This window comes from Mastomys coucha, unplaced genomic scaffold (assembly GCF_008632895.1).
Source record: "Mastomys coucha isolate ucsf_1 unplaced genomic scaffold, UCSF_Mcou_1 pScaffold13, whole genome shotgun sequence".
Taxonomy (NCBI): Eukaryota; Metazoa; Chordata; class Mammalia; order Rodentia; family Muridae; genus Mastomys; species Mastomys coucha.
This window is the reverse complement of record NW_022196895.1, coordinates 82118667-82141717: the sequence shown is the minus strand read 5'-3', so window position 1 is coordinate 82141717 and position 23051 is coordinate 82118667. Positions and strand designations below refer to the sequence as shown.

The 23051-nt window shown below is 39.1% G+C and overlaps 1 protein-coding gene across 4 annotated transcripts in view; it reads right to left on the bottom strand.

Annotated features, from left to right (window-relative positions):
- Positions 1-22828, bottom strand: part of Neto1 (neuropilin and tolloid like 1) — a 118987-nt gene extending 96159 nt beyond the window's left edge. For 3 of the 4 annotated variants that reach the window (XM_031366203.1, XM_031366205.1, XM_031366206.1), the window contains exons 1-6: positions 22553-22828; positions 21880-22333; positions 21038-21744; positions 18901-18954; positions 18519-18656; positions 12439-12687 (exon numbers count right to left, since the gene is read on the bottom strand). In XM_031366203.1, coding sequence (XP_031222063.1) covers positions 12439-12687; positions 18519-18656; positions 18901-18954; positions 21038-21065 — 469 coding nt within the window. In that variant the 5' untranslated portion in view covers positions 21066-21744; positions 21880-22333; positions 22553-22828. Of the gene's footprint in view, positions 1-12438; positions 12688-18518; positions 18657-18900; positions 18955-21037; positions 21765-21879; positions 22334-22552 lie in introns of those variants that run through there. The other variant, XM_031366204.1, reaches the window with a different exon arrangement.
- Between the last annotated feature and the right edge of the window lie 223 nt (positions 22829-23051).

The window sequence follows — 23051 nt, the reverse complement described above, 5'->3', positions numbered from 1 at the left end:
GAAATCCACCTGCCTCTGCCTCCCAAGTGCTGGGATTAAAGGCGTGCGCCACCACCGCCCGGCATAAACAGAATTTCTTAAGTTGTTGTGAGAAAAAAATAAAAACTTTTCCAATCTGAGATGAACGTTGAAAAGTCCACTCTAGTGAGCAGAAATGCCAGTGCTGATAATCTGCACAATGAACTAACACTTGGTCTATTTATGGAATTTAAGTTGAGGAATTGTTTATAGTTCATATGCAAATTAACATATATTATTTTCTAGAAATGTGGGAGCAGGTCAAAAGCATAAAACAGGGCTGGCGGCATCAAGAAATATGATTTCTATTCAGAGCTTAAGAAAGGAGCAGGCAGAGGACCATGAGCGGGAAACGCAAGGCTTGGAGCTGTCCAAGGAACAAAGTGTGCAGCCCTGGAGAAATTCCTGCAAGCAGCATCCGACTCCAGGAGGAGAAGGCATGCCATGGAAAGTATACTGAAGCTATAAAACTGCTGTCAACTGCAAATCACCACGATCACTGTTTTTAAGTAACCTCATTATTTTGTTTTAGAGTAAGAGGCAAATGTTACTTGAAAATAATTATGAAGACAGAGCAAGGTGCTCCTCTGCACATAAAACTCGCTATCATTTTCCCAAGAGTTAACTAATCATCGACAGCAGAAGACCTCTGCATTTTCTGCTGCTGCCAGAGGCATTCTCTCTCTCTCTCTCTCTCTCTCTCTCTCTCTCTCTCTCTCTCTCTCTCTCTCTCTCTCTCTCTCTCTCTCTCTCTCTCTCTCTCTCTGTGTGTGTGTGTATTTCTTGTCTCTGTCATGGTAACTCTCATCTGTGTTTTCCTACTTTATCAGTCCTGCCACAAGCCACTCTACGGGTTCTATTTTGTTCACATCTGCCAGGGGAAATCACATTCCTTTCAGATGAAAGTTCTACTGGTTTCTTACTTTCCCTGTTATATGATTCTCTCTCTGTGTATCTCCTAGTGAAAATCATCGGGGTTTTGTAGTGTAGTTTCCTGAAGATATGCTTCCAGGGAAGAGAAGATCATCCGATTTGGATTATGATCAACTCAGAGTAGAAGTGACATATTTATGACTAATATATCCTCCTGCCTAAAACAGTCAACTATAACTCTTTTGTGGGCTCATGTACTGCTAGGTGTGAACTGTCATGCTGTATTATAATCCCTCCATTGCTCCTAGGCTAGGCTGGGTGAAATGAGTTGTCTGAAAGTGGCTGGAAAGAGAAAAGTGCCATAAGGACAAACTGAAGCAAAATTTCAGGCAAGTCAGCAGAGCTGCGGAGTGGCGGGAAACTCGCCAACTGAGCAGGCAGGAACAGACAGCACGGGTTGCTGAGGCAAATTCATCAGGCAGATATGCCACGAAGAGGCAGAGGCTTAAAGGGTGCCAGTTCCCACAAATAGCTATTATTTACCACAGGCAAAAATATCACCATCCCATGCACATCTCTGCCACAAGCAAAAACATTACCATCCCATGCACATCTCCAGAAAGGGTGTTGTATGGTTTTGTGTGTGTGTGTGTGAGTTTGTGTGGGAATTGCAGTCAAATTTGTGCATAAAGATGGGGTTTACATAAAATCAAATGATATAAAAAACTTACCAACAAAGAAACAAATACACATACACATCTAGATACACGTTATTAATTTATATACAGAAAATCCAGATTAAAAGGACATTATGAGAAGGGTTATTTTAACATTTGAACTGGAAGTAAACATCTGTTGTTCTTCTCCATAGAAAAGTCTTACTTTAGTTTCTCTTTTCTTCATCTTCCATATTCAACATACACTTTAGACATTTAGTTTCAGGCTATATATGAGTTCTGTTACTCCTACAACAATTTACCACAATATCAATGACTTTAGATACATTGAGAATATTACATGTAAGGGTCAAGGGATCTGTGTTCTCTCTTTTGAAGAGCTGAAGGGAGAATATCTCTCTACTTGCCTTCCAGCTTCTGGAGGCTGGCCACATTCCTTGGAGTGTGGCTTTCCATCTTCAAAGGTCACAATAACCATGTTCTATTTCTTAGGCTGTGATCTGACAGAGACATTTTGCTTTCCTCTTACACACTGAAGGACTTTGTGTTGATTCTCTGTGACTGCACATGAGGCCCAGGAGACTCTCCCCATCTTCAGGTCAGATGGATATCAACATTTAGCCCTTGGGGATCAGTTTTATTTCCCTTGCTATTTACCAAGATAATTTCAGAGGTTCCAAAATGGAAGACATGGATATCTTGGCATATTAATGTTCTCTCTTGCACCGGCAGACCTCTAACACAATTTCTATGGCAAAGGCAGACTGTGTTCCCTTCTTCACAGTGCCCAAAGTTCTCAGCCTATTAGAGCATCAACTCAAAGCCAGAGTTGCTTTCAGCTCTCACTATCTGTGTCATCTAAGTGAGCCACACTGTGGTTCATAATGGATGTTCTCTGAGGCACAACTTTACTCCATCTCTGAATATATAATATTCAAGAGACATGTTACTTGACTCAGTAGCAGAAAAATGATGTGGCAGATATAGTGTAATATTCCTTCCCATCAGAAACAAAAAATAGATAGTAAAAAAAAAATTCATCAGTTTAAATACATTTTGAAATCCATCTGAAGACTTCCATTTGGTTTTATTGTGTCTGGGAATTACCTGAAATTCAACTATTTCTACACTGAAGACTGTATTGCAACTACAGAATCTGCATGCTTCAGTCTATTACACCAAGCGCATTTGGGTTTGAGTCTTGTTTGAGAATACTGAGTTGGGCATCCTCTTTTATTTTACTATCTTTCTATTGCCTGTAGCTCACAAAGTGAATGTTTCTGCTGATATACATTCTCAATAACTGTGTCTCCTGTGTACATCATAGGCTTTTATTCAACCTTTTTTATGTGTCCTTGACAGATCTTTCTGAAATATTATGATTCTTTTTTTTTTTTTTGGCTTCTGACTGAAGTGATTTATCAAAATTATATCCAGAATCAATCTCTCTCTCTCTCTCTCTCTCTCTCTCTCTCTCTCTCTCTCTCTCTCTCTCTCTCTCTCTCTTTAAAGAATTATTTGTGATCTTTAATACTTTGATCCTACTTTGTGATGAGTTCAGGAAGTTATTGCCAACTTCCCTTTGCTCTTTTAGAAATGGTATGTGTGTGTGTGTCTATTGTGTGTGTGTGTATGTGTGTCTGTGTGTGTGCACTCAAGCACAGGGGAACAAGTGCCTATGGGTATGTATTTCTGCATTGGCAGATGGATACATATGTGTATGGAGGCCATATAACAATTTGGTGTTGTTTGTAAGGAACTGTCTATGCTGCCTTTTGAAAAACACTCCCTCCCTTTATTCATTAGCTTGGGGCTCACCAAGACTAAATTGGCAATCCCAGATGCTCCCAATGTCTCTGTCACTATACCACTACAATTACAAGTACTTTCACATGCCTAACTTTTAAAATGTGAGTTCTGGGTATCAGATCTAAGCCTTTATTTACACATATACCGGTAGCAAGCTTTTACTGACTGGGCTATGTCCCCAACCCATTTTTTAGTTCTGCGTTCCCATTTCCTTTAAGGTAAGCTTTTCTAACTGCATCCAAAAATCCCTAAATTTTAACTGACAGTAAATTTCTTAAAACTGTAAGTAAATGTTAAAAGTTCCACCTTCCATGTAAGACTGGAAAATGACTGGATTCAGTCTCTGACTAAATAAAACAGGGATTCCATTCTTCTCATTTCCAAATTCATGCTCCTGATTTCCTGGGAGTCTTAATTACCACAGATTTTGATTTTCATATTTTTACCAATAATTTACTTAGTTATGTATATGTTCTAAAAGGCATGAATTTTTTTTCCCATGAGCCTTACTTCCTTGGAAATCACAGTTGATAGTCAGTTATGCCATGTGTTATCTAATAGTCCACTTAAACACCACAAACCTATTCTGTATTTACATTTCACATGATATCCCCAGCTCCCTAGAGGTCCAGCCTGGGACAAAAAAAATAAAAAGACACTGACTGCTCTTCTTGAGGTCCTGAGTTCAATTCCCAGCAACTACTTGGTGGTGGTGGCTCACAACTATCTGTAATGGGATCCACTGCCTTCTTCTGGTGTGTCTGAAGATAGCAACAGTGTACTCATGTACATAAAATAAATAAATATTTTAAAAATTCAAAAAGAAAACTTTTCCTGTAGTATATTTCTCAAGATGCTTCCAGATTAACACTGTTAATTCTTATTCCATTTTGAAGAGATTTTTTATAGTAACATTTCATTTCCAAGAAGTAAAATCGCTATTTGTTTTATGCCACTGTTGGAATAAATTTCCACAAACTTAGTGGTTTTAAGCAACTCAAGCATATTATTTTGCATTTTTGGATATCAGAAGTCTGAAATAAGATGTCAGTCATTCTTTTTGGGGGATGTAGTGAGTAATCCATTTGTTCTCATTTTCCGTTTCTAGAAACTGCCCATTACCTTGCTTCTTTTTCATCCCCCTTTAAAGCTCACTGGGCCTTCATTACATCATCGCATCTGACTCAGAGACTTCTTGCTCTTTATGGCAAAGGAAATAAATTTGAGCTTTGCTTTTCCAACCCAGATAATCTAGGAAAATCAACCAGTATTAAATTTGACTGATACATGTCTTCAATGAGGCATATTCCCCATGATTCCAACCAACTCCCCTTTGGCATGTAATGACATATTAATGGATTCCTGGGATTCCTGGAAAACATATTTCAGGAGGAAGGAGGAGCTCATAGTCTGATTATTTCTCTACTACTACTAAAAAAACAAAACAAAACAAAAACAAAAGACAAAAAACATGTATGATCAGAGATAATGAATCAATTGTATGTTTGCCATAGAAATGCCATTCGGTATTTTTACCGTTGTGATCAACAGGATGGACCAGAAATATCCACTGAGTAAGTAAGTGGCTAAGAGAGTGGGATGCAAATCAACTTAAGGTGTGCATTCACTTAAAGTACAGAACCACAAGCTTTACTTTTATAGCTATAATGACATCAAGCACTAAAATAGAGAGCTGTTTTCTTGTAATTCTTTAAGTCATTTCATACACAACTAATTTAAAAATAAGCCTCAATCTGTCTGTAAATTGCTACAGAAGACAATGACTTAAGTATAAAGATTTAAAAATATTTCCTTAGGCAAAGTGTATATGAAATTCATAAATTGAAAAGTATATTTAGTAAAAATGGAATGATAAACTTAATGTTTATCAATGTACTATGGTGAAGATTACATTAGTAACTTCTCCAACTATACAAAGCCCTGGACATGAGATATGTCAAAATGGAGTACAAAAGCCTTTTTTCTATATTTTATTTTGGTCAAATTTCTTGAGTTTTTAAATTGATGTTACATATCTTAACAATTAAAATGGGGGCCAAATGTTAGGTACTTGATGATGGTTGGGATGTCAAGGTGATCTCATAACCTGTTGAGGCATGGTTTCCTATTAGCTTATCAGACCTCCTTTCTATATATTAATACTACTTTCATTTCTGCTGTTAAGCCTCCTATAGGAGATTGGACAATACCCCGCTCTTTGAGCTGAGCTACTTACAGGTAGTCTTAGAAAAAGGTGCATTTTACAATGACTAGATGCAACTGCTATCACAGGTAAACTTCAAAGGAACATGGATGATAATGAGAATAAAATTGAGTTACACCTGAATGAAGAATCTTTGCTTTCCTCTTGTTAAACAAGTGAGGAACAAGTTTAAACAGAGGGCTATATACACACAGAATCATGTCAATAAAAAGAGATAGAAGAGATGAACAATATATTATCTACTTCATGATAAGTTAGGCAGAGAAGGCATACATTTCAAGAGATAAACAAGAGAGGGGAGAAAACATTGTTAACTGAAAGACATTTCTGATGAGAGAAAAGTGAATTCTTCAAGTAATAGACTATAATGACCTGGGAGATGGTACTGTAGTTTTCTATTATTAACTTCCTTAATACAAGTACACTAAAAGAAATTCCAGGATATGTGATAAAATCACGGTCATAATCACTACCCTTTGCAGAAGGTGCATCAGCACACAATTACATAAACTGATAGGCAAGAAAGAGCTAGAACTCATGAGTTTACCAGACAGGCAGCAAGTTCTCCCAAGCTTTTTCTGTATGAAGTGTTTTCCTTTTCCTGTATGAAGCTATGAGTGAAAGTTCAGAACACGAAAGTCTTTTTTTTCTAATCCAAAGACAATCCCTAACTACGGTAGGACCTTTGTGTCCCAATTGCAGGACATACCATGTTCCAAACATTCACTTCAGCCTTGAACCACCCAATAACTACAAACACCACGGCCATACCTGCACACTGTCTATCCTAGAGACAAGATGATATCTGCATTGTACAGGAAACTGCTCAGCAATCTTCCCTTTCCTTTTATGTTGCTTTCAGTGTTCTCTGCACAGATGGGAGCTAATCCTGGAAAGTCTCTCCCACTCTCAAGTTCTCTCCTGAACACCCACCTAGACCAAGCAGCAGTTCCATCTCGCTGACTTTCCCATCTCTCAGCCTGAGTCCTATACAAGCTATTGATGAGATGAACCTGTTAATGGTCTGGCTGAGTGAGAAGCAGGAACAGAAGAATTGAATCTCTCACATGAATATCAATGCTACCTGCTCCACACTTAAAATTTTCGTTACCGTGCTTCAAGTTTTGCATCTTGATTCTTGAAAAAAATAAGCCTAGTATGAAATATGACTCTACTCCTCAAAGTTTGTAATTCATAGGAATTCCTAATGTGAAGAGAGACTAGTTTGAGTCAATATGGTACTTTAAAAGTAAACACTAACTAACCTAAAAATAATAGGCTTTTGTTTGTTTGTGTGCTTGTTTTGTAAGCCTTAGACCTGTAAAGCTTTGATCATTTGGGTAAAAGCCAATCCAATCTATAGGGAAAATTATTTTTGTTTCACATCAGGATAGATACCAGAACTGTAATGATCCACTGCTAAATGATCAACTGTGGCTGCTAAGAGAAGAATCAGCCTTTTCCAGGGATGAGCCCCTGATAAGCTACTCAATCCTAGTGTTCAGCCCTAAGTGCACATACTCAACAAGCTGTATTGATATCTACATATGTACGTCGATATATTATGTGCCTCTGTGCATATACGTGTGTGTCAAAAAATAGTAATTAAAGAAGAGGTTTTGACGTTGAAAGGGAGTTGGGAAGGAGTTCTGGAGTAGCTGGGGGAGGGGGGGAAAATGTGAAGACAATGTGAACATACACATTTTCAAAGTTCTATAAACCTAATCTAAATTTTTGGTTAAATGTACACACATTCACTCTTGTCATAAACAGGAGGATAAAGTTTCACAAAATAATCAAGGAAACATTAAAAGCAATCCTATTTCTATTTAATAGTACACTTCATCTACTGTGCATAGGGGTATTTTTGAAACACTTGGCTTAAACCTCTGCTCACTATGTACTCTTTGAAGTCAATCAGCATGCAGTTTTCGAGAGGCTAGGATTCAGCCTACTGTCCCTAAAAGACTTTGAGCTTCTTAGATGAAAGGTGCTATTTAAGTACAAAGTATCATAATCATCCCAGAGTATTTAAAACTCTACTCACTTCAATGGGAAAGACTAACTCAACCTCACTTCTCTGTTACTCTGAGTTATAGTCTTTTAGCTAAGCCTTTTTTTTTTTAGTAGAGTGTGTGTAACTTCTCATTAGAATAATACAGAAAAATGTCATCAAAAGTGGAAAATTCTATATGTTTTATCTTCTTTGTCTGGAAATAGCAGGCAAAACCCACCTGTGTTTATTGGAAAGAAAAGTAAAAGACTAGCAAAATATATGTGTAATCGAAGGAAGAAATGGTTGCCTCCCCCAGAAATACAATCTCCAGGGTGCATGCAAGAGCACCTGGGTAATGCCACGGATTGAAGGTATCTAGTGGTATAGTTATGTTAATGCCACTGAGCATGGAGGTCTCCAATGGTATAGCTGGGTTTTTCTGATTAAGATAGATTTTTCTAGTGGTAAAGGAAACCGTGCCAAGGAAGCAGCTGACTGAGGAGAAGTGTTATTCCCTGCTCAAAAGGCTTCCTTAGGTTGAGTTTACAAAATGTGGAATTGAGAAACAGCGTTCTTCATTTAAAACTATTCAACTAGAGTAGTTTCTATTTGTATTTTTATTTTAAATAGTCTGTCTATACAAATAACACCAAAATTATGGAATCTATGTCAGAGGGATCTTTAACTTTTACTGATAACTTTAAGTTACATTATAGTATAGTTCTATCTGGGCTCTGAAAACACCCCTTTTCTATCTGGGGTACCCATTCTTATGAATCTGATGTATGTTATTATAGTTTTATTCAAGGCCTTATAAGTATTTCTAGTTGTTTGAGTTTCTGTATTGTTTGGTTTAAGTATTTTTAATGAGACACCCTGTTAAATGAGCAAATATAGTTTTCCAACACCGTACATATTTATGTGTTTAGCATGATTTCTTGTTGAGTTGGCCGTGTGTTAGTATATTGTACAAAGTGTAGTCCTGAACATTCTTCATGTCTTAGCATTTAGCCCTGCTGTTCCATTTTGAATTAGTTTGGTTGAGATAGCATTTCTCTGTGTAGCCCTGACTGGCTTTGAAGTCACAGATACCTACATGCCTCTGACTCCTCAGTGTTGAAATGAGATGTGTGTGGAACCACACTCAGCCACAGCAGCATAGATCTGTTCTTGAAGCCCAGAAAATCTATGGTTGCTACCTACATACTACACAGCATGCAGGGGAAATCTTCCCGTGTTCCTCCTCTGTTATGTACTCAGAGGCTCTGTGCACTTTGGCACTTCTTTACATTTCATGCAAATCCTAGGACTTGAACTCCTTGACTGCTACCTCATCTTTACTGTAATTCTTAGATATGCTAGACTACTGTCCTGGGTGATTAATCCCTGTACTCAAGACCTGAATGATGACACAGGAATCCAAAATAACCATCAGTGAACTAAACAGTAAAGAAACAATTAACATGTGCAGGAAAAACAGAACAGGCTTCCTCAACACCATTTCCCCTGGTGTTTCTGTTGGCTGTCTTCCTACCCTTCCTATCCGTGTGTGACTTCTGGTGGACTGATTTTTAGACAGCACTAAGAATTCAAAAGCCCAGACACTAGTGCCAGCAGGAGCTAGAGATGAAAAGGCTATTTATTTTATTTTTGAAGTGAGTAGAAAAGAAAGTCAGACAGTCAGATCTTAGGAAATAGAAACAATTTTGGAGCTGAGTGAAGACACAATTTAGCATGCTAGCAAGGAAAGACACAAGTGGGAAGATAGGAAGAATAGAGGGGATACGAGGACGATGATAAGAAATAGGAGTTTGAGTTCTAAAGCAGCTCTGGAAAATTTGATCCATACCATAGTGATAAAACATCAAATACTGGTCTACAGAGTGAGTTCCAGGCTATGCAGAGAAACCCTGTCTCAAAAAACAAAAACAAAAACAACAAAAAATAAATAAATAAATAAATAAATAAATAAATAAATAAAGCATGTTAGCTCAGTTATGTTAAATGTACCTATTATGGAACTTGGCATCAAAACTTAGAACGCTCCCAGGATCACCTTGGGTTCAGTCACCAGCTCGTACACTGGATATGCAGGCAAGTCTGCATGTAGGAAAGATTACACCATCAGGTCCTAAAATCCTGAATGGAAATGTATCCAGATGAAGACCCATTCAGATTTCAGATTGTAATATATAACAGAAGTTGCCTGACCCTTCTGCAGCTATTTCTTCCTGTATATATTTTATGACTATCATCAGAAATAACTACAACTCTCCCCCTTGTGATTTTGGCACAAATAAACAATTTAACAAGAGCAATGTGAAATAGGACTACTTTTTTCTTCATAACTGAACACCTACAACTAGCACCGAAAGCACAGACAGAATGCATCCTTCAAAACTATCTAGGATACTTGTTTTCCTAACAACATAAAAATATTCTTATTTTTTAAGAACACATGATCTGATTCAGTTTTTAAAACTAACTACGGGACCACTGAAACCTTACAAACATTCAAACAATTTTTTTATCCAGAACTATATACTGGTTGATGTAGGCTTAACAATTCTAAGGTTGTCAATATTACCTTTAGTTTTTACAAAATTACGTAGCGAAAGATAAAATATTGTGAATTACGTCTAAGGGCAATGACATGGAAAAGAAAAATAAAGCCAGGCCTGCAGGTCTTGCCTGGGCCTAAAGTTGACGTGCTTCCCCATGCCCTTCCGCTGACCCAGACTGTAGCCTTAGACCTGGCGAGGTGGCCCTTCCTCTCCACTCTGGTTCTACTGTGATGAGAAGATGATAGTTACGATCCTGAAATCAACCAGACGAACTCTTCCGTCCTCAGCTTTGCCAGCTCACCATACAAATCAAACAACCAAGTAAAATTTAAACAAAATGACAAGGAAAGCAGGACTCTAGGTTGAAATGCTGTCTCTGCCTTCAAACAGCTCTGCCCTCTGCCTATTCCTTGTTGCTTCCTCTGCCCCTCATTTTTAGGAGGAATGAGCTGCAGGTTGCTTTGTCACACTTACTAGACCTTCCATAATATATCTTCTGAAATCATAAAAACATTGCGGATCCCCTTCTTATGGTCATACTGACTGTTCGAAGACAATAGTTCTCCTGGGTTTATCCAGTACAGACAGAAACCCAGGGGAATTAAGTAATTCTAGTTTCCTGATAATTTTCTCATGAGGTTTCTTCTGACTGAGTTGCCCCTGGTGATGAAACATTGTACCAAACATGAAGACTGTAGCTCCCACTAATCCACAGAAATAACTGATACTTAGGTTCCACTGTGACTATTGGAAACCTGGGATAATAGAGAGGCATAATGATTATGTCACAAGAAGCTGGCAGGGTGGACGACATTGCTTTGTTGGGAAAGGTTCTGGCTGATGTGGCATTTTTTAAGAAGAGGATACTTTCAAACACCAGACATTATGTTCACAATCAACAAACTCATATTGCAAATATACTCATAAAACCCTTGTGCAAGCATTTCTGTTATAGGTTATATTCAAAATACCCACAAATCATACATTCAAAAATCCAACAAAAATATGTTAGCCAAGTAGCATCGATGTTCATGTATTTTTGAAATGAGTTTTATTGTGTGAAATTGTCATATTTCCTATGTCCAGTTTAAATTTTATAAAAAGTGATTAAGAAACAAAATAACAAAGTGTTTTCATAAAATATTATAATGAATAAATTTAACCCACATGATACATTTAATATATGAATTATTCACAAGTACTCTGACATAAAGTAACCAATCCAAAATCCTTTGACAATTATTTTCAAAATTGTGAATTCTTTGTTCAACCAAACCCTATTTAAATGCAAATTGTTATCTTTTGTAGTAGTGGGGAAAGAGGCCAAAGCCTTACAACACGTAAGCAAAAGTTCTACCACTTAGCTAGCCCTCAGCACATGAAATAGGAACTTCAAAGATTTTGCTCATATTCCATGTTTCTTCTTGTCTATATAACTAGAATAAAATAGCACACACAAAGTGAGAAGTCTGTCACCATGTGTAAGTTTTGTGTTGTATGTCATTTTAGTGATTTTCTTCAGTTTGAAAAAGTGGCTTCACTTCATCAAATATCAATTAATGAGTATGGAATGATTTGGGAGTTCAGAGATATAATCATATAATTTTCATAGTAACAAAAGACAACTTTTAAGGAAGTAAGCCTGTCACCATCATAGATTCCTTTGAATATCTGATGAAAATCGACATAATCTGTAGTTTTGTGATTACTCCTAGTTCCAGCGAGACCTTAGAGTAAGTGGCTGGCTCCCATAGGCTCCTGTTTTCTTTTCCTCAAATCTCTGTAAGATGTCCATTTCTAAAAAGAAATTAGGCTACTGTGTATCAGGATGCCTTTGCCTTATAAATAATAATTTTGAGGACAGAAAAATTTCTATTTTCAAGTATTTGAATTTTATCTTAATGAACACCCTGTTTAGTACTGCAATTGTCTTTTAAAGTTTAGCGAGATCCTACCTAGAATTAGTTTCCACATGACAGATTGTCTCTCAGATTACCCATTTCAGTAAAATGGAAGTTAATTTGAAGAGTTGTGTTCCAGTTGACCACATAGACTTTTGATTCCTTCTTTACCTACTAAATAACAGCTAAGGTTTTGTGATTTTTTTTCAAGATTTGTAAAGCATAAGAAAAGGGGTTTTTACAGATTGCATTTTAAACATAATTGGAAAATGCACTGAAAAATTTAACATTTATAAAAGATCTTTTTTACTATGAAAAATACAAAAGAAAGGGGAGAGAAAAGCAAGAAAAATTTGAAAAAGCAGCTTTTACTTACCAGGTGTGAAATTATATCGAGCTGAAAATCCCATAGACTCCAGCTCGCCATCAGCAAAAAATTTAATCCACAGAAATCTTCCACTAGATTTTATTACAGGTGGATTCTGTTGTCCACAGAACCTTCCAATTATTGGAGAAAAGCCAAAGGGTCCATCTCGAACTTCAATATGATCAAATTTGCACTCCCAAGATGGTTCAATTGAGTATTTTTCATCAAAGTAAAGTTCAATGCACTGCCTTGGGGCAGCTGTAAAATAACATAAGAAAGATGACATGTAGAAAACAGCTTCTTAAGTCTTGAGGTCGATTTACTGATTGTATATCAGATCCTATTTGTACAGTTTTCACTAGAACTTGGTAGAAGAGTTACATGGAAATGCACAGAAAGGAGATGCTTACTATTGTAGGGATATGTTCAGTAAAGAGCACCTAAGGATTGGCCTTAAAACTGATGATGCTGTAATGTGAAATGACTGACAGGGAGCATCCTAAGTCAGCAATGCTGTTAGCTCATGTTAGGAGAAGGAGGGGTGCAGTTCTCTCTCTTAGAATCTGCAGTGCTCAGATCAAAGATCAGAAACCATTTGGGAATTATCCCCCAGGCAGCTATGTGACTACTCAAGTTGTTGCAACCAGATGCATATGTAAGGTACTAAGGGTAATGACTCCAGAAGGCAAATATAATCTCATCATTCCAAGGCACTTGACAGATAAAGGCCTTGAGGACACTCCACTTCCATGATCTCAAGCCCCCCCAAAATCAGCAAATCAAGGCACTTGGCACAGGTCTTCTGTTCTAAGGCAAGGTCCTCTGCAGTTGGTGTACATTTGATCACTCTGTTACATGTCTAGATACTTGCAATTTAACTTCTGCTTATCAAGGGTTTGATTTGTTTGATTTCTATTGTTTGCTTTTGTTTTGTTTTGTTTTTCAGTGCAGGTGATTGAAGTCAAGGCCTGGAATATGATAAAGAATGTTCTACCACTAAGCTACATCTTCAGGCCTCTAAGACAATCTTGTTTAGTAGAAATTCCTCTCAGTCTATTCTTTAAAGACAAGAACCCATTTGTTTTCTTCTCATGGTACTTAAGCACAATATATGTCATTGAGAATGTTTTTAATGATTATTTTGAGTAAGTTAAAATTAGTTTAATCTTTATAAATATTTCTATAGCTCTCTGAAGAAGCATCCTCTAGCCTAGCAACCTTATAAATCACCACACTAATACATATTTTAATATTCCCTCCTTCTTTTCCCTTTCATGACCAAAGCAGTAATAACCATAAGTCTCATTATACTCAGTCAAGACACTCCACAGTGGACATAGCATTGGTAGAAATATCAGTGCACATTGATCCAGTCCACTGTTGCTTCCTTGAAGCCTTTGAGAAGAATTCTTGTTACCTGGCCTCCTGCATGGGCTAACCCCTTCCAAAAACATGGGCAAAGCAAACCCTCCTGCCTGTGTGGTTAGCAAGCATCTGGAGACCCTGGTATCCATGCTCCTCTGTTTCCGAAATGTATATTGATCACCACAAATAGTGACCTAAAAATTAAAGTTGTACAGGCTTTGATGCCAATGACTATATAGAATTGAGATATGTGATAATTTAGAAATGGAAGACTTTTGTAATAAAATATAAACTTACTGATCTTCAGCTCTAAAATTTAAAATCAACCCCTAAGAGGTCTGCTTGTATTATTCTCTAAAACAGCTTTAATCTATAAGATATTTCTAATTCATTATCCACTGAAAAAAAGACATTTATAATCCAAGCCACATTTTTTTTCTGACATTAGATCTATGATAAAGGTCAAAAGAATGAGGAAGTATGATAAAGTTGAAAGAATTTCCAATAAATGCCTAAAACTTTCAAATTGAAAAAAATATTATTTTAAGCTATTTGACAAATTATGTTTTTATTGGGCATATTACTCTACAAACATAAAGATTTTTGTTTAACAAATGGGATGTTTATAAACAGCATAAAGTGTATTACTTGAGAACACTGTAACCTACAGTATGAGCCTGCTTGTATATCTGTTCTTTGATAAGTCAGAGAAAGATTTCAAGGGAATAAACTACTTCAGCAAATCAGGATTTTTTTTTTTAGATATAACACAAGGCTAAGGAAAAGAAAGCCGAGAGTACTGTCTTGTGCTAATTTACTCAGCACTTATTATGTCATCTATCAACATATGCTAGATCTTCTACCTGTATCCTCAACCAGGGAATTGCCATCATTTGCACAGAATACATTTATTTTCATTTTCTTCATGGCTTATACTCTACCCTGCATGGATAAACATACCACTCAGGTCTTGTCTAGCAGCACACCCTCATGCTGCTTCTGGAGAATCCTGTTACTCATGGATAATTAATTTTTCTTTCAGCCGGCATGCTGAAATTAACCACACATAAGCTCATTTAAGAAAATTCCATGAGCTAAATTTTAGGAAATACCAAATACCTTTTGAAAAAGTAAACATGCTACACAGAGTTGTTTTCATGGCTGTACAAATGAGTGGTGACAGTATCAGTGAACTGAATCTGTCTGGTTCCAGCTCTATAAACTCACCTTTTCTTCTTCTTCGTCAACTTAGTAGAGTCACAGCCTGCTTCACTGTCTTGCTCCTACTGGATGTGCAACTGAAACTAAAGTTCCTTTAGATTTCCACCATCTCTCTGAGGCTCTTGGGACACTGTGTCCGTGCACACCCACTTGCTATACATGCAGTGGACCTTCCTAATCTGAAGGAGTGTTAATACCATTTGAAATCCACTAAAGGATCTTGCTTTCCATGATTGAATGTTATACATGACTTTTTAAACACACTTTCTCTTATTTTCAGCAATCTAGATATTTATTTATCCTTCTTAGTTTTCTTTCTTGGTGTTATTATAAAATATCCTGGCAAAAGCAACTGGAATGGGAAAATGTTTATTAAACTCATAATTCCAAGTTAGAGCTCTCATTATGAGAGAACAACCAGGTAGAAGGAACCTGAAACAACTAGTTACATTGTATCCACAGGATCAGAGAGCTATCATAGAATGCACTGGCTCTTTCCTTTTGCAATGATGAGCCAGGTTAATAATGTCAATCACTTTCAAGATGAAAGTTTACACAACTAGGAAAATCCCTCATGCCCACAAACTAAGATCCTCCTAGACGATCCTTCATTGACACTACCTTCTCAGGTATTCCACATTGTGTCAACAATAAAATAAATAAATAGATAAACAAACAACCCCCCCAAATAAACAAACAAACAAAAAAAACCGCTGTCTTTCTTTCTAATTTTCAATTTACCTATTTTTCTACTGATCAAACAGTTCCTTCTAGAGATAAGTATGTACAATTTTACTCTTAAAATAAAGTTCCTGCTTCCTATGCCAGCTGAATCCCCCATCTCTGAGTAGTGTTTCCTCTCAGTCTTCTACTGACTGGGAGGCAGTTCCCTCGCTCACTGTGTTAACCATTGTGCTCATGATAAAGTCACAAGCAGACTCTTAATTGCTTCATACGATAAACACATATGCCTGTTTGCCTAGCTTTTTCTTGTTGTAACAACTGTCACTTGGAAACTGACTGATTCTTGAATCTCACCCACACCTACTCTATGATATTCCTACATGATTCCTCTCCTCATTGCAGGCTCCTTCTGGGAACCTTTGGTTCTCCCTATTCTGTCCATTCCCAACATGTTTTGTTCCAGAAACATATCCCCCAACCTCTCTTTATTCATGGAATGCCAGTACACTGGTGGCGTTAAAATCCAATGGGATAATTTCCCTATCATAATGGTGCCTGAGCCTCCATCTCCAAAGAAGGCAATCTAGGGAAAGCTCTAGGCATCTGTATTTTTAATACATTGAAATATTAGTGTTCTAAATACTTCCTTCCAGTAGTTTCACCCTTATGAAACCATCACAGACAATCTCTGCATTTATATCCTATAAATATGAAGAATCAGCATAGAACTAAAAATCCACAAATTTGTTCACTCCAAAAGGCACTCATTTAAATGGCAAAATTGAGCACTTTATCGGCTTTAAAACCCTGTTCTCTCCTCTCCCACTCAATCATTTGCATTTTAACTTTCTAAATTCCTGTCATTTCCTCCCTTTGCTCTGTCACCCCCGCCAATATCTGTAGTTCAGGTTTATTCTCTTTTATTTGGCCTTTCACAGTAGCCCCTTGGTTGGTGTTCCTTTCCTCCAGTTGCTTGTCCACTGAAGTCACACCTCACTTGCTTTCTGAATTCTTTCAGTGGTACTCCATTGTCTGCAATTACTGTATGAATGTCCAAAGACTTGGACCTTAGAACACATCTCCCTCTTGTCTGTTCCTTTCTTTACCTTTGGAGGAGTCCTAGGTATCCTCACCTTACCAGCTCTCTGCAGTTTAGAATGTCGTGTTCATAAGGAAAGAAGACTACCACCTGGTACCCACAAACAACGAAGAGTAACTCCATAGTTCGATCTTTGTCTCCTTGATCAAGATACCCTATGTAAACCTTGAAGCTCTCCATTTGCTCAGACTTCCCAGCACCATAAATCTAGCATCTTATAAGCTGTGAGCAATGCTTGTAGCAAGTCCATGAAATGATGCTACAGCATGTAAAGTGTTGGTGGATGGGCTCACTAATGGCAGATGTTCTGCATCTTTCCTCATTTTATTTTGTCCTTGGTATAAATAGAAAAATAAATGAGACTGTATGAGTACATTACATTCAAGGCTGGCAGTACTTGTTAAGGCACCAAAGTAATACACGAGAAAACACAGCTAACAGGCAACACTTCATTTCTGAGTTAATTAATCTTTTAAGTAAGATAACTCGCCCTGACTGTCTTCCTCTAGCATTTTTAAATTTTGATCTTTCAAATACAAGTGTTTTGAATTTCAGTCAAATATTTAATCTGTCTTTGCCTCCATTTCATAATTCACAACATTAGGTTATCTTCCTATGAGGAAACATTTTGGAATATAGTAAGTTCTTCAAAAGTTCATGTTATTTTAATTTATATAATTAATAAATATGTAATATTAACTTGATAAAAAATAAAAGCTGGCTTCAACCAATGTTTTCATTTTCTAGCAATTCAAACTTCCAGTTGTTTGTTTTAATTTGTTTGTTTTGTCCTACAAATATCAAAGTTTATATAATTTTGGGTTTCTTTGATTTAAAAACAATCCCTACTTTGGGCAATACAAGAAGAGACAATACAAGAAACAGAAACCAGAGATATTTTGAAAGATCTACTATGTGTTTGTGACCCTGGCTTATGAGAAGACACTAAACAGTCACAATTTTCTCATTACCATCACTCATTCTGTAGCTGTACTCATTATAGATGATACCTAGTTCTAGGCTATCTTAAAATAACACTTAAAATTTAGCTTTGATCACTGGAACACATGATCACATATTTTAAAGTTTTCTCTGAATTTAACAGATAGGTGGCTCAAGCTTAGAAGGAATGCAAAATAATCAGAAGAGTGAATGTTCTTTTAAGTACTTTTTATCTTTCAGGTTGGGAAAGAGATGAAAACGTCATATATTAGGACCCTGACTGACTTGAAAATTAGTATCATGTCACTTCCAAGTAAGAAAAAGCTACAAAACTTTAGAAAACATCATTCCGGACCCACCTTTGCCATTCACATGGTCTGTCTTGCTTGTTCACATTGAAGAAAACTTTAGAAACATATCAATTATTATAATTATTGCTAAACTAGTAAAATACTAGTTTCCCAAAATGTCATAAACTGACAAAGTCTGTCAAGTGTACAATAATTCTATTGTTTTAGAGTACTGCAAAATAATCTTTTAAGTTGTGGACGTGTTTCATTTGCCAGATATTTGTGTGCTTATATGATTTCTAATAATTTCAGTAATTATCCTGAACATAGATTTATAATTATTTGTTCGTTGAGAAATATTTGTGTTCAGTATCTTCCAAATCAGTTTTGTAATGTGTCTGTGCACACCATACACTTGGGGACTCTCACAAGCCTGGAGCAGGCCAGGCTGTGTCTTGTCTCCCAGGCTTAGGCATTTCTGCTCTTACCTTCTATGATGTAGACACACTCCCGGTCTGGGGGATATTTGCTGGGATAGTTGGGAGAGGTAAAGACACCTCCCTCTGCATGCTTTGTCCACGTTCCGCACTGCACTGACTTCTGTGTTTCTGGGGTGATTTGTTTTTCTGTAAAACAAAACAATTTTTTTTTAAAAAAGAGCCATCATCTTATATTGTATAATACTAAAATAGACAAGATAGTTTCATAATATCCATTAGTAAATTAAATTTGAAATTGTCTTTTAGTCAAAGCCAATCAATTATATATACTATAACATTTTCAGGTATTCTGGAATATAATGGGTATGATGAAATAGGAAAATGCAAAATAATTAAACATCTCCATTAGAACTTTTCCAAAGAAACACACCTGTTCCTTTCTTGGTTGCTCCAGAAGAATGGAGGATGATTAAACTTGCTATAACTGAAACAGAAAAGAATAGTTAGAAATTTAGAATTCACACCAAATTAAAAGACCAAATCTTATAAAGCTATAAAGTAATTTATAGATATGTTGATACCCAAATAAAATAGTGTTTTCATTGCTAATCCTACAAAGGTGACTCAAAACTTAGGAAATCTAATCAAACTGTTCAGAGGAAAACTTAGGACTCCCATAAGGAAGTGCTTCCTATTTAGATTGCTCAGTACCCAAACACTTCAAGGCTTGAGACAATGTTGCACTCTGCAAATGTTACACAGACTGCAAAGAGGTTTCAAGATCTCTTCTTAGTAAAGGGTTCTTTCCTAAGAGCTTTGTCAGTGTCTTTAGAGGTAATGGAGGCCAGAGTAGGACGTAGGAAGGAACTGAAGAGTCACATCTCCATGATCTACCTTAACACATTGCCAATAAGCTTAGATACTAGAACATAAACAATCCTGCAAAACCTAGGACAGGTAAGATGGGAAAGCAAAAGAAAACAGATCCAAGTGGATTGATGCTGGCATTGAAACAGAACTATAGGAAGGGGTTAGTTTAGCGTTTGTTCCTTTCAAGAAATCTACCAACTATCCCTGTTTGTGACATTCTCTAGCTGTAAAATTCATAATTTCTAACTTTTACTATGATTCTAAATTGACTACCACCCAGAAGCAGACAACACTTTTGAGAAAAGGGATTTCTAGAAGTATCCACGGAGTCAGTGCAGGGTCAGAGCCACTGGTCTGTCACTGAACAGTAAACCTGCAATGCCACAGCAAGGTAAACTTCTGTTTACTTATTCCTGCTTCACTCAAAAAAAAAAAAAAAAAAAAAAGTCTAGAAAACCTGAAACTAGAAAACTGTTAAAAATGTGACTCTTAATGACTCTTAAAAAAGTGTCATAAAAATGTTAAACGAAACTAACATTTTGTCTATTTCATTTTTATTATTTATTTTGACCAATTACATAAAAGACCTTCTTTTGTCCATTTCCACTTAAAATTAATTGAGGAAAAAGAAATGGGGGCATAATTCAGTCATCTTAGCTAAAGAATGCCTAAAGATTATTCTGAGAAAAAAAAAAAAAAACCAACAACATTATCTGCGTCTTTACATTAAGTTTTGAGGAAATATAAATTGCACTACTTTATACTTTGGCCATGCCATCGATCTATTCTTAAGATTTGTCGGCATGGTGTGTGTGTGTTTGTGTGTGTGTGTGTGTGTGTGTGTGTGTGTAGGTAGGTAGCGTTACTAACTCTTAATGTGCTGTCATTCGACACCTCCCTTCCCCACCACAGGCATCATCCAGGCTTCCCCACCACAGGCACCATCCAGGCTTATCTGTGTACACATTTGGCCTTCTTATGCTGCTTTTCTTCTTTTGATGGAATCACACAGTGGACCTGTACAGTGTTGAACTCGTGGACTAAGTGAATCTCTCAACTGACAGGGGCTCTGGGTTTTGTTTCCAAGTGTGAGACCCTCAGCACACGTTTTCTGACATTCTCTTTACTGACTTCTGAACCTTTTGCCTCCACTCCTCCCCACATCCCCACCACCCCACCCCACCCCCCAACCCCTGGGCTTTACCACACTCTGAAACAGAATTAGAGCTTTAGGGGGCAGTGGCTACACTCCTCCTGAAGCGCCTGGGTTCAGGTATACATTAGCTTACCTGGGGGCGGGGGTGAAAGCTGGGCCCTTGAACCCCGAACCCTACAAAGGATTAGTTCTTCTTGCCCAGCAAAGATCAACCCCGCTGCCTCCCTCTTTCCACCTGAGTCCTCTCTGGGGACCAGCATCTCCTGCACGTGTCCACTTTTTAACTACACGCTCCTCTGGACCACCCAGAGATCCTGCCTATAGAGAGATGGTTTTCCCTGACCAACTCTGAGGTCCAGCGCCACTCTGTGCGCCGCCCCCGCCAAGCTGTATGATGCTGCAGTACCGAAAGTTTACATCTGCCCCAGACTCCAAGGGACTGCGGGGTCTGGCTGGGGATAGGGCTTTTCCTGGCGCACGGGTCCAAGAGGAGAGGTGGCAGCACCCCGAGAACTGACTGGCACTCTGCAGAGGTACTCACTGTGAAACAAACTGCGTCCATAGATCATGTCTGTGCGTTACACCAGAGGCTCCAATCTCCACTAATTCCATTTAGAAACGGGGAGACTTCGGTGGTAGGGAGAGGATTGAGTCCAGAGATTTTAAATATGCAAACCACGGGTAAAATAGAGTGAGGGGAAAGCGACAGAGGAAAGAAAGCATCGGAACTGGTCTGTCTTCCGCCCTTGGCTGGCTCTCGCCCTCCTTTGCTCTTTCACCGCCGCGAAGCCAGCATCTCCACCATGACGCTCGCATTACACCCGGGCGCCGACCGCCACCATGAGCACCGCCGCCGGCAGCGCCCTCCTCCTCTGCATCACAGCCGCCGCAGCTGTCAGGAGGACGCGGCGGGCAGTCCGCGCGCGGGCGGCGGCAGGCGCGGGGCGAGCCCCGGGGCGCCCGAAGCCTGGACCCGATCTGGGGTAAGAGGCTGAAGGCGCAAGATGGGGACCGGTCCTGATCGACGGCAACGACTGGGCGGACGACGGCGAAGGCAGAGGCAGAGGCAGGGACTTGTTCAGTCGCCAGTCTCATCCACCACTAGCACCAGGTCCGAGCAGCGTCGCCCGGAAGATGTCCAGCTGCAGCCCTCCTCTCTCCAGCCTTTGGGGGTCTTCTGCTGAGGCATTGAAGGCAGGAGGCAGGGGTCCGTCATCGGCTCGTCGGGCTGAGCGCCACCTCTGCGATCTTGCAGGGAAAGGAGTCTAAGGGTGGGCGTCTGGGGGGCGGGGGAGGGCTCAAGGGTGGTGGAGGGGAACACGGGGGTGGTTAAAGGGGGAGGGGAGGGAAGGGAGGGAAAGATAAGGGATATGGCAGAGTTACCAAGTGAGCGTCTTAGTCATAGCTATGGGTTGTATGACCCTCCAGGAAGCCCGAAGCTTGGGTGAGACTGGGCAGCTGAGCACAGCCGGTGCCCCCAGGGCTGGTGCACGGCGGAATGGGGCGGCGGCGACAGCAAGGACATCACAGCGGCTTGGTTCGTGGGGGATGGGGAGGGGGTGAGGACCAGGCTGGGCTCTTCAACTCAGCCAGCTCCAGCAGAAGGGGCTAGAGGAGCTTAGCGAATTCCCCACTGCACCTCAGAGGAGGGTGAAAGGCGTGGAAGGGGGAGGGGCCATCATGCAACAATGCCCCTTCCAGTTCGGGTTTTTACTTTTTAAACGTTAGAAATGACTCTGTCTCCCGTCCCTCCAACTGGAGCTTTCTAGTCCCCTCTCTTCCAAAGGGTGAATACTTCACCCTTTAGCCAGAAGGTCTTAGACTGAAAGCCCGGGAGCTGGAAGAAAAAGGAAAGTGGAAAGCGGTAAAAAAAAGTTTCACGATTAATCACTAGAGGAGATTCGCTGGAGAATCCCCCCAAACTGCTACTGCAAATACGTAGTCCCTTGAAATATACCTTTCTCTCGGAAAAATACTCAAAATCGTCAAAAAGCATACACAGATCACCCCACCCTAATATATCCAAACGCGCGCGCGTCGGGCTCTTGAAACTCACAGGAGAGAGGAGTTGCTGGAAAACAGCAGGAAGAACCCCCAATTCGGAAAATTACGAATAGATGAATGCGAAATCACAGTAAATACGATGAGACAGCGCTGTGAAGTTGGTGAGGGGGGCGGGGAGGGGGCTGGAGCAGGCAGCATCTGGGAGTTCTCCTTCCCCTGACAGTAAACACCTTCTCCCAACCCTGTCCAGTAGCACTAGGATGGCGCGCTGGCTCCTAGACCGCTGCTGCCTGGCCTGTGCTGACCACAGTCGTGCAAGCTGTTGGGGTTGAACGACCCTCTGGCACCTGCAGCACTACAGCTCAGACCGTGCTCAGCTGGAGATCACAGTAGTGTGGGAATGCGGATGGGAAGAACCAGGGAGAGAGACAGCTATAGATGCATAAGGCTGCTAAGGGGGAGCCTGCAAAAGAGAGAGAGAAAGAGAGAGAGAGAGAGAGAGAGAGAGAGAGAGAGAGAGAGAGAGATATCCAAAGCTACAGCCGCTCAGC